Raw genomic sequence first — 17,057 nt, 5'->3', positions numbered from 1 at the left:
ACCTCAGTACAAAATTGTTTTCCTTTCTCAAGAAGTAGCTTACATCTGCTTCTGTTGTTTAAGCTTAGGTTGCGTGCTAAAAATGGCTTTATGCTAGATTTCAGCAGTTTCAATAGAAGTAAAAATCCTACTGCTGTTAGCACCCATTCTGTTTCTTTTTCCTGAACTGGATAAGAGTTTATATGAGCTATTGATGAAATATTGCTGACTTGGGAGAGATCTGTCTGGTCTGTTCATTTAGATGATGAGGTAACCGTGGGGAAGTTCTATGCCACCTTCCTGATACAGGACTACTTTAGGAAATTCAAGAAACGGAAAGAACAAGGACTGGTGGGGAAACACCCTGCAAAGAACACAACAGTTGCACTACAGGTGATTTTGTTTTCTATATGTTAACTAACTATCTTGCAAGTTTATTGAGAAAAACAGGTAAATGGCTGTGGGTGAAATAAGCAGCTACGAGGACGGTAATTGGTTGAGACACTTTGGGGTCTTCCTCCGTAGAAAGAAATAAGCACATTGTTCTGTATGTTATAAGGTAAGTGCCAAATGCCTTTTTAAAATAAAACTTCCACTAAGTGGTAGCAAATCCTTTCCTTGGGAAAATCACAGGTGACTTAAAGCTGCTGCTTTTAAAGCTGTAATCTGCAAAGAGTTGTGAAGGCTCTATGTGAATTAAAATGACACATCCCTTTTGGTTGACTGTTTGACTTTGCAGAAGCAATCTATTTCTCTTGCCCTCTGCAAGTCCAAAGGTCTCAGTATGAAAATGAACATTCTAAAGGGCATTTAAAGTCATTTTAAGACACATTTTCTGCCCTGGAAGACAATGGGAGAAAAAGACAGTAAATGTGCGAACAAACCCTTTTCGCCGTACCTCATTGATGAACTGGGATCAGGAAGACCAGAGTTCAAATCCCTGCTCAACATGAAAGTCACTGGGTGACTTTGGGACAGTCACTTTCTCAGTCTATCCTACTTCACAGTTTTTGTAAGATAAAATGGGGGAGGGGAGAAGCCCTGAGCTTTGAGATAAAGTGTAGACTGGGTTTTCATTCTCAGTCAAGTCAGGCTAATAGTAACATGTCTAGGCAAAATCGCTGGGCAGAAACTCCCCATTCACCCAAGCCCTGAATTTTTGTGAGGGCAGTACTGTCAGCAGCAATGCTCCCTCTAAGCTGTGGAGTCTTATGAGCCAAAATTCTAATCTGTGAGCTACTGGCATGAAAGTTGTGAGCGAGGGATTTGGCTACTGCATAAATTAGTTTGTTCTGGAGCCATCCTTCCTGGGCTAAGACAAAAACGTGTGAGCCAGAGGCTAAAAAACTGTGAGCTAGCTCACACTAACTCAGCTTAGAGGGAACACTGGTCAGCAGACAAAGGAGCAAATAGGTTTGGTGGCCCAGGAACACTGTCCTCCTTCCTCTGTGTGTGTATGTGTATGTGTATGTGCATATCTGTAATACTAGAAGGAAGCTGTTGGCATGCTTGGCATGCTTAATGGACCCCCATAGAGCCACCTTTACTGAGGAGGAGTGGGGGGGGTCTGTATTCCCACTGTCCCTCATATGCCCAATATCTCACCTCAGCCGTAATGAGCTGATGAGGGGGTTGTGTCAAGTCATCATCAGCAAGCTCTACTGTCAATAAATTACATAGCTGTCCTAGCTATTTTTATGGTGAAAGTTTGTTCCTACAAATAAATACTCTCAGACTGTGCATGATATTTGTTCAGAGTGCTTCTCTTTCAGGGGAGTGTCTTCCCTCCTGTTCCAGTCATGAGGGATTCTATCTACAATCACAAAATACATATTTCTGTCTCTTTAGTAGCCATAACCATTCCTGGTGTCCTTTTATAGCTTTCTTTTAAATGTAGGTATAATCTGGTTGAATCAGTAAAAGTTTCCAAGTCACATGCCCTCAAGACTGATACATTTTAAACACCTGAAAGAAATCTGCCTTTTATAACCTTTGATGAAGGTGTTATGATTTCTCCTGTGTGTTACTAATAATGTGTTTTCGAATAAATACAACTATCTCACCTCAGCCATGAGCTGATGAGGGAGTTGTGGCAAGTCATCATATCTCAGTATCAGCCCCCAATCTACACTCTAATACTGACTGACCTACTTTTCAGTGTTGCCGAGGTAACATATATGAAGGCTGTTAAATGCTCTAAGGAACTAAATAAAAGTCAATGGCTATTAGATGTATTATTTAATTTTCTTTCTTACTTTCAATAGTTTCTCAACAGACCTAAGATCCTAAGGGACTTTCAAACAGTATCTGGTAGAAAGGTTCAAGTGGTAGTTTCTTGAAATCTGCATGTTGGATTATGGATTACTGATAACAGCAGTCACAGGCAGAGGAACAGTTAGACTGTCTAATTCATACATGGTAAAATCCCTTATATGATCCTGTGGCTGCAGCCGTTTGGAGGAACAAATAACGTATATAAGGGACTAAGCAGCTTCATGTGATATATATGAGTATGGCAGGCAAAAAATATTTCTTTCTTGTCATGAAAATCACCACAGAGAAACTATTGGCACATATATGTCTGTGGCCAAGAGACCATGATGTGTATGATATTTTGGTGCATGTGAACTGAGCCTGTGTGTCTCTTGCTGCACTGGAGGAAAATGAAGATTTACTGTCCACATGACATGTAGGTACACTTGGAAGCACGTATCTTCCTGAAGAGTTTTTAAAATTATTTTTCTATATTGACTTGAATTTTCATTAAAAATAGCATGAGCACCATAGGCATTAATGACATGAAGATGAAAATTAGCTTCTGGTTGCAATCATTACCACAAAGTTGTTTAGACCACATATGCATGGATGGGATATTGCAGATGGTACAGAAAACTATTTTTCATGAAAACTTCTACATGCTGTGTGTCCTAGCCAAGAAAGGTAGCTGCCCATCTTTGCCAGCTATCCCTGTGGCCATCACAGCATTGTGTCATATTTTCCATTCAAATTTGGGCATGCTGTGTTGCCTTTGCCTATAAAAAATTGTAATATACAACTACTGAATGATAAACTGTGGATTCTTTTAAATGGAACCCTGGCCACATGGGAGCTTTTGAGGTAGCAGCACCAGCATGGCTGAAGAAATGTTTTAATGACTTGACTGTGAAGGTAAAGTCTGATCACATGGCTCTTTTCCACTGAATTCACTGCTTCTTCCTCTCATGGTACCAGTTCTGAGGTTATAACCTGTGCAATCATGGGAAAGCATCTCATTCAAATGGCTCCTTTGTAGTATAGAAATTGAGACAACTTCCACGATTTAAATCCACTCTGGAAGTAGCTTCCAGTTATGTACCTAACATTATGTTCCTAACCTTCTGTGAACTTAGGCAGATCATGAGAGGGAGGGCAGGAAGGGTTGCATCAGTGCTTATTTCTTGTGGCCCTTTTCTTACACACCCAGGGAAATCCTGATGGCCACTTTGGGGTCAGGAAGCATTTTTTCTCCAGGCCAGTTTGGCTGGAGATCCTGGAGGGGTTTTTTTTTTGGTCATCTTCTGAGCATAGAACAGTGGTCACTGGGGGTGTGCAGGGGAGGTATTTGTGAAGTTCCTGCATTGTGCAGGGGGTTGGACTTAGATGACCCTGGAGGTCCCTTCCAACTTTGATTCTATGATTCTATCTGACAAAATGTTATTTTGCTAGTGTGCTCTTCTATTGTAACCCACTAATTCGAGCCCTTTTTGAATCTGACTTCTAAACTTGCATGCAAATTTGGCATCTGATATTTTCTTCCACATTCCTCTTATATTTGTGATAGTAAAAGATATGCTGTGACACAGTGTAAGGCACAACAGAAAAATAATGATTATCTGGAAAGCAAAACAGTCTTTCAATTTACCAAATATGTTATCTTGGTAGTATATGAACCGTCACCAGGTCCTTTATTGTCATTTTCTGTGTTTAACCAGTCTTCTGAAAAAGGTGCTCCAAAGGTTATTTAGTCCTGTTAATTGATGGCTTCTCAGAGGCAATTACACTATTTCATTTTTCACTGGCTGAAATCCATTTTATTTTAAATGGAGTACACTTGAACCGTAACACTTCAGGGGTTTTTGCACTATAAGGGCCACAATACACAAGGTAGGAGCCAAAACCGTGGAATACTTCTATTACAGTTCTGTCAGGTACAAAGCCAGTAATCTTTTTTTTTTGGTTTTTAAAATGTTTATTAAGATCAGAGTAGCAGACTCCCAAACTTGTGGTATTTTAAACCTGACTCCATTCAGTGGGATTTATAGTTCAAAGCCAGAACTCTTTGAAGCCTTTAGGTTTTTTGTTTGTTTTTGTTTGTTTTTAAGATAATAATTTAAAGCTGGTGTCACATTAATAGTAGTACTATAAACATTTATTTTCTAGAAAAGGACCATGTTAGAAATTCCTTTTATATATAACTATATGGCATTATAATGCATTCATATCATTCTTTTCCTACCCATCCCATTAAAAACAGGTGGTGCAATTCAAATTTCAGGCAAACAGCTGTGTTGTAAATGTTCATAGAGAGTTTCAGTGTGACATCTCTTTGTTCAATAGAGGCACAGCGTTGTGTTCTTCTAACATATTCCTTGCTGCCCTTATGGGTCAAGCTGGTGTCTGAACTTTAAAGGTAGAATTGTGGCTTGAATATGTATACCAGTTTCCCTTCAATAGCTCTGTGTTCACAGGAGATACTATATTACAATCAATCAAATGCCAAAGTGGTGAGTTAAGTAAAAGGTTTTACTTTACTTGGCCAATAAAGAGGGATTCGACTGAATTTCCCCTTCAAGACCCTTAAAATATTTAGGCCAGAGGCACTGGCTAGTCTGCCCAATGATAAATTTGATTTTGTTTTGCCTTACATGAAGCTTCTGTGATACAATGAGTTCATTTTAGAATGACCAAAGATTATTATGTGGTAGTGCACGGGGTATACATTTGTTTCCATTTTTAAAAACATTTTAAAAGCCCCCTTTTTCTTGTTTTTAAATAAAAGGGAATAAAAAGAAAATTAACTCGTTCAGTTCATTTTCATTTCAAAAAATGGGTCAATACATGAAAGCCGATCCCAGTACATTCTGTTTTGCTTGTGTGTTTGATAATAAAGAGAGATAGATTATCTGGAATGTGACTGCACATATTTGATTAGACACCCACCCCCACCTCCGGTGTTCTGCTGTTTTGCTCCATAATTCTAGATTGGACTTAAATGCCGAGATACTTTCTAAGATTCCAACTTGTAATGGATTTGCAAAAAGGGTTGCCAAGGCTGAAATACTTGTGTAGTAGTAGTATGCCAGGGTAATATTCCAGGTTCAGCTGGTACAAAATTTTATGCTGTAGTATTATAACAAGAAAAACCATGCACAAAATTTCAAAGTGCCACGATACTAATATTGTTACAGAAAACCTTCTTTATGTCAGGAATTGGCGGTGCATCTTACACAGATGTTTGACTTGTTACTCAAAACAAAAAAGCACATCATTATACACAATAATGACCTTGTTACTGATGGCTCTTAGTTGTTGTAATTGATCTTGGAGTTAAGTAAATTGGCTGGACAGATTTCTATTAGAACTATATATATTTCAGCACCTGCTAATCTGAGTATGTTTTGACCAGGACATGAGTTGTTTCATCCAAGGTGCTTTACTGAGATAAGCTCTCTAATGCATACAGGAGATGCCAGCTGTTGACGTAATTCAGCACTCCATTTATATCACGTAGTTTATATTGGAAATGAAAAAGTGCATCTGTTCATAATTTGGGGGAAGGATATTTAATGAAAGGCAGCCCTATTCAAAGCTTGTTAGACTAGGACTTGGAAATCAGCTTCAAATTCCAATAGCTGTGAAGCTTATTTGGTGACCATAGGCCAGTCAACCTCTCAGCTTACAGCCCTGCTTTACAGGGTTGCTGTGAGGATGAAATAGAGGGGAGGGAAACTTAAATATTGCCCTGAGATCCTTGGAGGAAGAACAGGCTAACAGTGTGGCAGCCAGATGAATACATGTATGATCAAGATCCATCTGAAGTAATGAACATCTGCAGATCCAGTATCCTAAGGTGTTTAGAACAGGGGTGTCAAACTATAAGGGTCAGATCTTACATAAATAGAACTTTGTTGGGCTGGGCCATGTTTGTCATAAAATGCAATACTAAGTAGCAGAGATAAAAGGACACAGACAAACACAATTAAAGATGCAGTGCAACTCTCGCCTCATGCCTCCATATTGCCTGGAGTGGGGAGCAAACGCTTTCCCCAGCCTGCTCTCATGGTCAATACTCTGAGCCTAGGATCCAGGGGAAAACATGAAATGGCTGGGCATTGCAAGCTTCCCCTCCCCAGATGTACTCAGAGTGGCAGTGGTTCTCAAGGGTCTCTCAGGTTGAAGTTTTTCTCGTAATAAGCCACTGCCTGGTCCTTTTAACTAGAGGTGCCAGGGATAGACCCACCTGGCTCCTTAGCTCAATGAACACAAGAGAAAAGCCTCCCCTGGGAAGCACAAAGTTTGCAACCAAGCCTTCTTCCCCTCAGCCAGCAAACTTCAGCAAATAACTAGCAGACCCATCTGGCTCCTTAGCTCAATGAATGCAAGATAAAAGCTTTCACCCAGAAGCAAAATGTCTGCAACCAAGCCCCCTCCCCCTCAGCCAGCAAACTTCAGCAAATAAACAACTAGCAGACTTACATGGGCACAGAAGAAGCCAGTGAAGACAAGGGAAGTTTGGCAGCCCTGCTCTCTGCACTCAGAGGCAGCTCAGAAGGGCGAGGAAAGGTAGGGGAGGGGGGGAGAAGAGAGCTGTGGGCTAGATTAAAGTCCTGTGTTGGCCAGTTGTAGTCCACAGGCCATAGGTTTGACACCCTGGTTTAGAACATCTGCAGTAAGAGAGTCCCAAGTGCTGCCCTGCCAACTGGAACATGGGAGAAGAGATTTGGCCTCCTCTTCCCTAATCATCAGCTCCTTCCAGAAGTATCTCCTTGAATTCAGCTGGGCTTTCCTCATTAGTTTTGATACCTGTCTCAAAGCAAGTGGGTTGAGGCACCTGGATATCATGATTTCTCATGCTTTCTTAAGGTTACTATTCCACAGAGAAACAATCACAGTAGTTGCCTCTATAGAAGAAAAGTCCCAGTCTCTGAAAACTCACTGAAGCCTAGAATTTAGCTCCTTTTGAAAACATTGGAAAGCATGGAGATAGGTTAGACTAAGCCATAACCCTTTGTCAGCCTCTGAAGTAGGGAAATGACCTGGGCAATGGACATAATCACTCCTCAACAGCTTCTGCTACTGAGGAGAGATTGATCTAATGTCAGGTTTGCTGAGGAGCTGGAAATAATGAAATGGTAGGGACCACATCTTGAATGAAGGTGCAAAAAAGTTTGTGATTAATCTAGTTGGACATGGGCGAGAAGTCATTTTTGGGTTCTTCTACTCCATGGTGATTATAATGCATTTATGTCACTATCACATTTGTACAGTACTGTTGAGTTGAGTGGTTAGAGGAAGGTTACAACTTGGGCCACAGAGAGAGACAGAAGAACCACAGGCAGCTTTTGCAAAGTATTACAGATAAAGTCCCTTGTACACATTCTAACTTGAATACCATTTGGATTAGAGATACAAGTCAGCTTGCCCTTTGAGGTCGAGCTTGCCCTCTTTTGTTCGATAACTTTCAGTTTGCACAGCCTGAGGATATGGCCAGGATTCTTGGAAAGATTAGGCTTTCTACCTCCATGCTTAATCTTTGCCCTTATAGGCTGATGAGAGCTCCCAGAAGAGATTGCTTCGTTGTGGATGGAAGAGGTTTTAACTATCTCCTTGAGGGAAAGGCTGATCCCAACATTCTTGAAACAGCCTGAAAGACTTTGCTTGATCTTGGCCATTTGACTAAGTCTCAGCCAGTCTCTGATGTTCCGTACTTGAGCAAAGAGGCAGACTTCAAGGGATTCCTGAATATTACTGATTATTTGGAATTGTTTCATCCTGGTTTCTGACCCAGGTTGGTGACCGAAACTGCCTTTATCACCCCAATGAACAGTGTGCACCTAGAAACTGAAAGAAGTATCTCCCAATGGGTTCTCTTGAACCTTTCAGTATTTTTGAATATCATCAGCCTTGGCATTTCTCATGACCAGCTAGCTGGGTTAGAAGTCTGAGATGCACCAAAGTATTGAATTTTATTTAAAATAGCATTAAAACAATTAAACAGCAGTAATAAAAATAGCAGTACATTCAAAATAAGTAAGAACTACAGTATCAGGAAACTTAACCATGCAAACAGAACAGGCTTCACCTGGCTTGCCAAAGATGACAGAGATGGCATCAGGTAAACATCCTTCAGGTGGGAGTTCCATAGATGGGACACAGTCACAGAAAAGGCTCTGTCTTCAGTAGCCATGTGCTAAGGCTGGGACAAGAACCTAACAAGGTAAGTCAAACAGAGTAGAGGGCCAACAATTGAAACTTTATATATATAATATATATAAATACATGTATTTATTTGTAAACAATTAAAAAACATATAGGGGCCCAATTACACCTCATATCAAAATTCCAAAAAACGTGGACTTGACCTGACGCGTTTTGGCCGGTTTAGGCCTTCTTCAGAGGTCACACAATGAGGAACAAATTGGCTTATAGAAAGCAAATAAAAAACCACTCACCCCTCTGTCTCCTGCTCCTGCTCCTGCTCAGAGCTCAGCTGGGTCTCACTGATTTTAATTATTATCTCACTGATAATTAATATTACTGATTTTAATATTATCTCACTGATAATAATTTCTTGTCCAGAAAGTGACTTTCAATGATTGTTTAGTTCAAACCAAAGTGTCCTCAGCAAAATTGTCCCTTTGGCAAAGAGCAGTAAACATCGACACTTAATGTTGTGTCAGGAAATAAAATGAAAGCCAGATTATGAGCACCAGTGAAATATCCTTGATACAGTGAATCCCTGTAAACATTCTAGCTGTAGTATTGTGAACTAGATAAAATTTCTGAACACCTTTTAATGGCAGCATCATATATAACACATTACAGTAGTCTTATCACAGAAGTTACTGTGGCAAGACTTTTAATGGCAGCATCATATATAACACATCACAGTAGTTACTGTGGCAAGGTGGTCATTTCTAGAAGTGTTTATTTCCTACTCTGTTTTTCAGGAGCATCTGTAGAGTTCTGTTTTAAAATGTGGGAGGTTTTGTAATAATTTAGCCATTTTTTTGTGGCTCTGTAATGACTTCCTGTACGTTCTTGAATGTAAGTGTTGTGGGTTAGTTGTAGGAGATCTTTCAGTTTGGTGTTTCTAGTGCTGAGCCGCTGCTGTCTTTATCAGTGTTGTGGATCAGCTGTTGCCTCCAGAACCAGTCTGATCAGTCTTGCAGATTAAAGATTCGTTGGTAGGTTCAAATGTCTGAAGCTTTTAGCAGCCATGTGGACAGCCAGACTGGGAAATCCCGAGAGGCACAGAGAGACCTTGTGTGGGAGCAGTACCTTCCCTTTTACAAGCATTATGAGAGCAGGCTAAATTCTCAGAGGGGGAAGCTTTGCTGCTTGATGAAGTAGGGGAGTTTTCGAACCACTTTCCCACTGGTCTTAACTGTATTTGAAACAGTTGTTTACACTCATTAGAATACCCGACATACATCTTCAGTGATATATTTCCTTTAATATCACGATGGAGCCTCAGATAACTAAGAGTCAAATCGAAACTTGCACTTTTGAAGAATGAAATGACACCGTGATGACAATAGCAATACTTAGATCAGCTATAACAAAGAAAGCAAAAATACTGAAGAAGCAGATGTAAGGATAACCCTGATTAGACTGACTTTGGGCCAAAACAGACATGATTGAGTCTTTCCGACATTTCAAAAAAGTGAATAACTGCTGTGTGCTGTCCCCCGTTTGAATTGGGCCTAAGGCATGGGTGAGACTTTCTACACTACTGTATTTCCACTAGTTGAAACTATCATTCCATCCTGCAGTTGTTATTAGCTGTGGAATGGAAATAGGAATCCTCTCTTTTCACCTCTCCCCACCCCATTCTATGGCTAATAAAAGAGGGGGTCAATTCAGGAAAGCCAAGGATGGATAAAAGGATTAAACTTCTTCCCTGTACTACAGCCTTAATCAGAATCATGGCCTTGCACAGCAGCTATAAACCATTTTAAAATGCCAGTATGACTGGTGCATGATCTTCCCACAGCCTTTATGTTTTGGCCCTTAGAATCATCTCTGTGAGATCCTTTTTCCTACATACTTGTCCATTTTCAAACACCTAATTTGTTTGAAAAAAAACAATTAGAAGTATATGGAAATCAAGAATCAATGTCTTTCTAAACAAAAATTAAATTATGACTCAAAGCACTGGACAGAGCAAGCCTGTGCTGTGCCACCACTAGTCATCTCCCCAAAGAGAAAGGTATGTGTCAGCCAGCCTGAAAAAAGGGCTGTTTTGGGGGGCGCTGCTGTGGTAGCCTTTGTGGCAATTGCACCACTGCATTCCATGCTGATGTTGTTGTTAGGTGTGGGCATCATGACAGGGCAGGCAGGTCATGTGTCAAGGGGGCCAAGCCAAACATCTTTCACTGGTGGGGGGCAGAGAGGGGTGGGTCAAAGAAGTCTTGCTCATTGTCAGCAGCACTTAAAGGGGCCAATTCCAATTAGATGTATCAGGCACCTATCAGTGGGGAGGGGTGTGTGACCTGTCTGCCCAGCGGGGGCCCCAAGCTGTCTCACTGCATACATAGAGCAAAGGGTGCCCAAGGGCCAGAAAGGACGGTGGCCCATCATTGTACAACAACATGAATTTGCAGGTGCCCTCAGCTCACTGGTGGTGGCATCATCCAGCAGGTCACCCCCACTGTCAAGGGTGTCCCCATGCCAACCCTCATACCATCCCTGCTGGAGGCAGAATAGGAGGGGAGCTGGCAGTGTGGAGGATACCACAGTGCTTGGACAGCCTCTGACAGGTCCCCCAGCAGCCTTTTGATATGCCCCTGTTGCGCACCTATGTCCTTTGTGACAGAACTCCCTCCAGGTACCCGGCAGCTGCTGTGACAGATGCTGTCAGTCTCTCCATCCATTGCTGTCCCATGGAGAAGGCTTCACACCACTCATGATGACTCTCCAGCTGCTCCTGCTTAATTGCCACCCACATGGATGGCAAGATGGGTAGGATGGGCTGTGCCAGCCAGGGGCCCTTTGCCAGGGGCCATATTCCCCCCCTCATCCAGGCCACTGTTGGCTGCGGGATCTGGCTCAGAGGGGCATGCCTCCCTTGTTGACTCAATGCAAGGCAGCCTTATCAGACAACAGTAGTCCCCAGGGGATCCATGACACCTGTCAGAGGTCTATTGGGTGAGCACCCCTGGATAAACTTGTGGAAAATCAAATACGGCTACTGACCTCCCTTCGGCCCCACCCCCAAACCCACCTTGTTTCTGAGGACAGGTTGGCCTTCCCTCCTGTCCCTGCAAGGCCAGTGTGTGCTCTTGCTAGGGGGAAAAGAGAGCCACACTGTAGCCTGACCTAGTCCTTTATCTGTCTGCCCTCTTGCAGCTCTGTGCACTGGCAAGGCAGGCCAGTGCACAGCCAACCGTTTTGGCCCCATCCCACAGCACCTGTCCTGGACCAGCCCCCCCGTACTCCTTTGTGGGTGGGGATGAAGGGGAGAGGGTTACCTGGGGCCCCCAGCTGCTTGGTTGACAAGGCCGCTTGCTGTCAGTGCCATTGGGCCAGGAGAGGAAGGGGGTCAGGGGAAGGGTGCCTTGCTTGCCTGTTGGTTCATGGCCACCCCTTTGGTTCCTGGTGGAAGAGACAGGGTACCTGTTGGGGGTGAAAGTTGAGAAACATCAGCCATGGAATGTGGACTTTGTTCTCCTTGTGCTTTGCTCCTGCCAAGTGCTTGACCAGTGGTTCTACCAGTGTTCCCTCTAAGCTGAGTTAGTGTGAGGTAGCTCACAATTTTTTAGCCTCTGGCTCCCACATTTTTGTCTTAGCTCAGGAAGGATGGATCCAGAGCAGACTAATTTATGTAGTAGTCAAATCACCTGCTCACAACTGGTGCAAGGGTCAGCTGTCTCCCTGAGCCAATACAGCACTCTCCTTAGGTTGGCACTGTTTGAGTCCTACAGTAATACATCAAAAGTATGAGGGAGGGGCAGGGAAGAAAAACTCAGAAAATGACATAGCAAAAAGGAACATATTACATATACATGCTCCTCTGGAATTCAGATTTACAGATCTGAGAAACAGGCCTTGTTCTTCCCCCATAATTATTTCTGTTAATGCCCTTGTATACAGAGAATGATACTTAAATAGAATAATGGATATTATGGAGAGGTAAATTACAACAAAGAGTGGTTTGTTGTTTTGTATCTCATTTCTTTTTTTTACAAGTTTGCAAAGTGTTTAATGTATAGACCATTTTTATATTTTACTTTAATTCTTTTCATCTGTTATTAATTACTTTACGTTTTTGAAATGTGAAGAAATGCATTTTTGAAAAATAAACACAAGCTTTAGTTTAATAACTGCATAATGATGGGAAATAAAACAGAAGTGCCATAAACTGTGAGAAATATATCAATGTACATAGGAATGTATCAGCATGAATGTCAATATTAAATTATATTTTGGTCAATTATAATTCATATATTATTTATGATATTTACCTTTCACTTTCCCCAGTTCTAAAAATAGCTCACAACATGTTTCAGAAGTATCACATTCATAATATAATATCTTAATATTTTAACTTCATAAGGAAAATGAACTATTTAGCAATATTAAATTAAAAACAGCAGCATTAAAACCAACATAGTTGCAGTACTTACTGATTATTAAAAACTCAAGGAGGCAAAAATCAGACAGCAACCACATATCAAAACAGCAGCGACTTAATCAGATTTTTATCTGACACCTAAATGTAGACAAAAAAGGTCCAAATGAATCTCAAGTGTGAGTAACTTCAACAGCTGTTTTACCGTTACTGAGAAGTCCCTAACCTATGGTCCTTCCCATTTCACTTCAGGTGGCACTGAGCTATTTTACCCTCACAAGGGTCTTTCCAAATGAAAGTCAGGTTCATATTCCTGGTGCAGATTCTGTAGAGTTTCAAGGTCAAAACTGCACTTTGAAATAGACCAGCTTTTTTCAGATGCGGGTTCGTTGTACACGAAAAAAATCAGTATTTCCTGATATTCCCGAATTTCAATATCGGTATGATATTGAAATTTAGGTAAATAGTAAAAAAAACACCTGGATTTATTCAGCATTTAAAGATGCCTTCACTTGCAGAGCCACGGCAGCACACCTCCATGAATGAAGGGAAGTTAAATGCCTTCTCCCTTTACTCGCGGAGGCATGCTGCTGAGGTGGCACAACTTCGGGAGTGAAAAGAAGGCATTAAAAATGCCTTCCTTTCACTTGTGGAGTTGTGCTGCCGCCGTGGCACACCGCCTAAATGCCTTCTCCCTTCACTTGTTGAGTCACGCTGCCATGGCACTGCAACTAGGCAATACAGTTCATCAGAATAAATGCCTAATAATATTGGCTTTTATTTGGGCCACCTATATCGGTAGCCAAATCAGATTGTCTAATCTGCATTCGATTGAATAAATACCCCTAAAATACTGATAAGGTAGTTTTGGGGTATTTTTTCAGTTTGGTTGGTACCGAATACACACCCCTACTGGTAACCAATTGAAATGATAGTTCAAGCAGGTTCTCTGAATTCCCAGCTTTCATTTTTTTAAATGCAAGTCTCTAATGCTTCCCTTTTGGTGATATAAGGGGAAAGGTATATCTCTGCCCAGGAGGGGAATAGAGACTTTTTAAAATGAAAAAAAATAAGGGAAGTTCTCTGACGACACTAATGATGACATCACCCACCCTTGAAAACCCTCATGATTTAAGACGTGGGGAAGAAAATGCACAGGGAGGGCAGATGTGCAGAAGAACCCTGGCCAAAATGGTTTCAGTGCTTGAGGGTTGATTGCCAAGAAAATCAGGAGTAAACTAAGCATGCAGAATAGGTTTCTGTTAAAAAAACTTTGCCTTTCAAAGTAACTAGTTCTACAGTTGAGAATACTCTGGTCTAGTTGCAATATTCTAATTGCAACCTATTAGCACCCCCCCCCCAAATTGGTAATCTCTTGAGTGCTGTTCCATATGTCACACGTTTTTACAAAATCTTTTTACTAAGTAGAACCCCCTTTTTTGGTGCTCAAGCTGCACTACGTCTGTAGGGGTTTTTAAAATTATTATTCTACAATTAGCCAAAGAGTTCATGTTTATCCAGAGCATAAATAATTTACTTGATTTTCAGAAACTTTATGACTTAGAAATAAGTCTAAAATACATTTTCTACAAAATAAGTCACTTAACATCTTTCTTGAGAATTTCCTGTTAAAAAAAAAGTGACTAGCACTCAGATCAGCATTCAGACTAGCACTCAGATCAGATTTATAACTTGCCAGAAGGCAGCTGCTACGCATTCAGATTATCCCACAAAATCATTACAAACCAAGGAAATAACAGAATAATTTGAATAATTGCCAAACCCAAACAAACTGACCGACTGCAACAGAAGTAGATTCTTTAGATCTGGGTAGTCCAGGCTAGCCAGATTTCAGAAGCTAAGCAGGGTTGGTCCTGGTTAGAACTTGCAAGTGAGACCACCAAGGAAGCCCAGGGTTGCTAACCAAACCACCTCTGAATGTCTTCTGCCTTGAAAACCGTATTGGGTCACCATAAGTTAACTGTGACTTCATGGCACTTAACATACAAAGGTAACCAAGAAGGTTGACAGTAGGCCTAATAACAGAATAAATAATAATGGGTTTAAAGGCAAAGGTTCCCGTGCTCGAAAGCCAGTCGAATCCGACTCTAGGGTTGCGGTGCTCATCTCCGTTTCAAAGCCGAAGAGCCAGCGCTGTCTGAAGACGTTTCTGTGGTCATGTGGCCGGCATGACTAAACACCAAGACGCATGGAACGCTGTTACCTTCCCACCGAAGTGGTACCTATTTATCTACTTGCAATTTCTTTGGAGCTGCAAAAGAGGATCAGCTGGGGTGGTGTAGAGTTGGCAAATAAAAGCAAAAAAAAAATCAGGGTTTTTTGGGGGCTGAGCCGGTTGGCAGGAGCTGGAACTAGAGATGGGAGCTCACTCCATCATGCGGCACCTGGGTCTTGAACTGCTGAACTACTGACCTTCCACAGCCTGCAGTTCAACGTCTTAACCACTTGAGCCACCGCAGCTCCGCTTTACATGTTTAAATGGGTTTACATGTGTTCAATTAACAAAGCGCTTTAATGCATAACAAATAGTAAAAAAGATCAATTAAAAACAAACATGTTTCAGTCATGAGGCCAATTTATTAAGTCCCGTTTTGTTACTGAAATAATTTAGGACCATCAAAAATAATTTTTCAGACTGAGGTTGTTCATGGTCCAAATATCTCTGTAAGCAACGTCAGAGTAGGTCATAGCTCTATCGTGTGTATGAGGGGTGTGCTCCCCCCAAAACCTGAAAAATATTGGTATTTTCTGATATTCCCAAATCCCATTATTGGTATGATATTGGGATTTGGGAAATAATCGGGTTTAAATCAACCTGCAAGAGAAGCCAGCCAGCCCCAGCTAAGGCGGCGAGGAACTGTGAGTTCTGCACCACCCCAGCTGATCCTCTCTTGCAACTTGGAGCTGCAAAAGAGGATCAGCTGGGGTGGTGGAGTTGGCAAATAAAAGCCAAAAAAAAATCAGGGTTTTTTGGGGGCTGAGCCATATCAGTAGCCAAATACAGATCTGTATTCAGCTTAATAAATACCCCAAAAATACCAATAAGGTATTTTTGGGATATTTATTCAGTTTGGTTTATACCGAATGCACACCCCTAGTGTGTATATCCACATGCAGGAAGCAAAATATTGTACACAGACATACAGATTCTTTAACCCTTTCATTAATAAGATTGTGACACAGCAGCTCATGTGGTAAGAGCAGAGGTCATTTCGGGGGGGATCGCGGGGGATCGCAGTTCCCCCGGGTGAGGTACGGGGCGGGGCACACGATGAAGCTCCGCCCCCTGCTTCCGGCTGCCCCGCTTCCGGCCCTAAGTCAGCCAAGAGGAGGCAGGAGAAGAGGGAGGGGAAGGTTCTTCCTCCCTGCCTCTCCCCACCCCTGCCTGCCTGGGGCCAGGGAGGGCCTTCGCGGGGTTTCCTCGCACTCCCGCTGGCCTTGCAGGTCCACCGCCGGGCCCCTCATGGGGCTTGGCAGTGGAGCTGCAAGGCCGGTGGTGGCGGCTGGGACCATTGGGGGCAGGGTGTGTTACCTTATGACACACTTCCGGTGATGTCAGGGGGTGCGGCATATGCTAATGAGTTATGCTAATGAGTTCCCCTAGCTCTTTTTCTACAAAACGACCCCTGGGTAAGAGGATAGGAGCTTGCATCGGAACCAGATTGTAGCCCAATTGCACTGTTTAGATGTGTTACAGATCCCATGGAGCAAGTAAAATGTGATGTCTTTTCTTAGGCTCAGGTTGAACGCTCCAGTAAAACATTCCTGTCATAGGTGTATATGTTCCCATTTCCCTTTAACCTTAATGTGGGATGTAAACTCTTCACACTGTCCTTTTGTCTCAGAAAAGAGATGCTCTAGATAAGTGTATGAAGTGGGTCTTGGTATTAATTTATTTCTTAACTAAACATATATCTTTGGTGTTTTGCTTACATTACTGCGAACAATATCATTTAGAGTACAGCAACAACAGAATCAGTAGTCTGGGGGCAGCAGTGCAATTAAATATGTCAGTAGCGATGGAAATAATTTTACATTGATGTCCCACACTCATCAAATTGTTTGCGGAACAGATGTGTAGCAGACCATGAATGACTTTAATTATTAATGTCTAATACTCAGCATAGAGCTGCCCACTAATTACATTTCCCCCAGAGAAAATAATATGGATTATCTATACTTGTTTGTTTAATCACTTGCATTGCTATAAAGCAGCATATAACAC

At 41.9% G+C, this 17,057-nt stretch overlaps 1 protein-coding gene across 1 annotated transcript in view; it reads left to right on the top strand.

Moving 5' to 3' along the window:
* CACNA1D (calcium channel, voltage-dependent, L type, alpha 1D subunit) overlaps positions 1–17,057 on the top strand; it is a 228,120-nt gene that overhangs the window by 163,394 nt on the left and 47,669 nt on the right. Inside the window, exon 40 of the mRNA XM_015418841.1 lies at positions 242–372. Within this exon, the coding sequence (XP_015274327.1) occupies positions 242–372 (131 nt within the window). The remainder of the gene's footprint in view (positions 1–241; positions 373–17,057) is intronic.

This window comes from Gekko japonicus, unplaced genomic scaffold (genome assembly GCF_001447785.1).
Source record: "Gekko japonicus isolate JY-2015 unplaced genomic scaffold, Gekko_japonicus_V1.1 scaffold1549, whole genome shotgun sequence".
Lineage (NCBI taxonomy): Eukaryota > Metazoa > Chordata > Lepidosauria > Squamata > Gekkonidae > Gekko > Gekko japonicus.
Note: the sequence above shows the minus strand (reverse complement) of the source record. Positions and strands in the feature narration are given on the sequence as shown.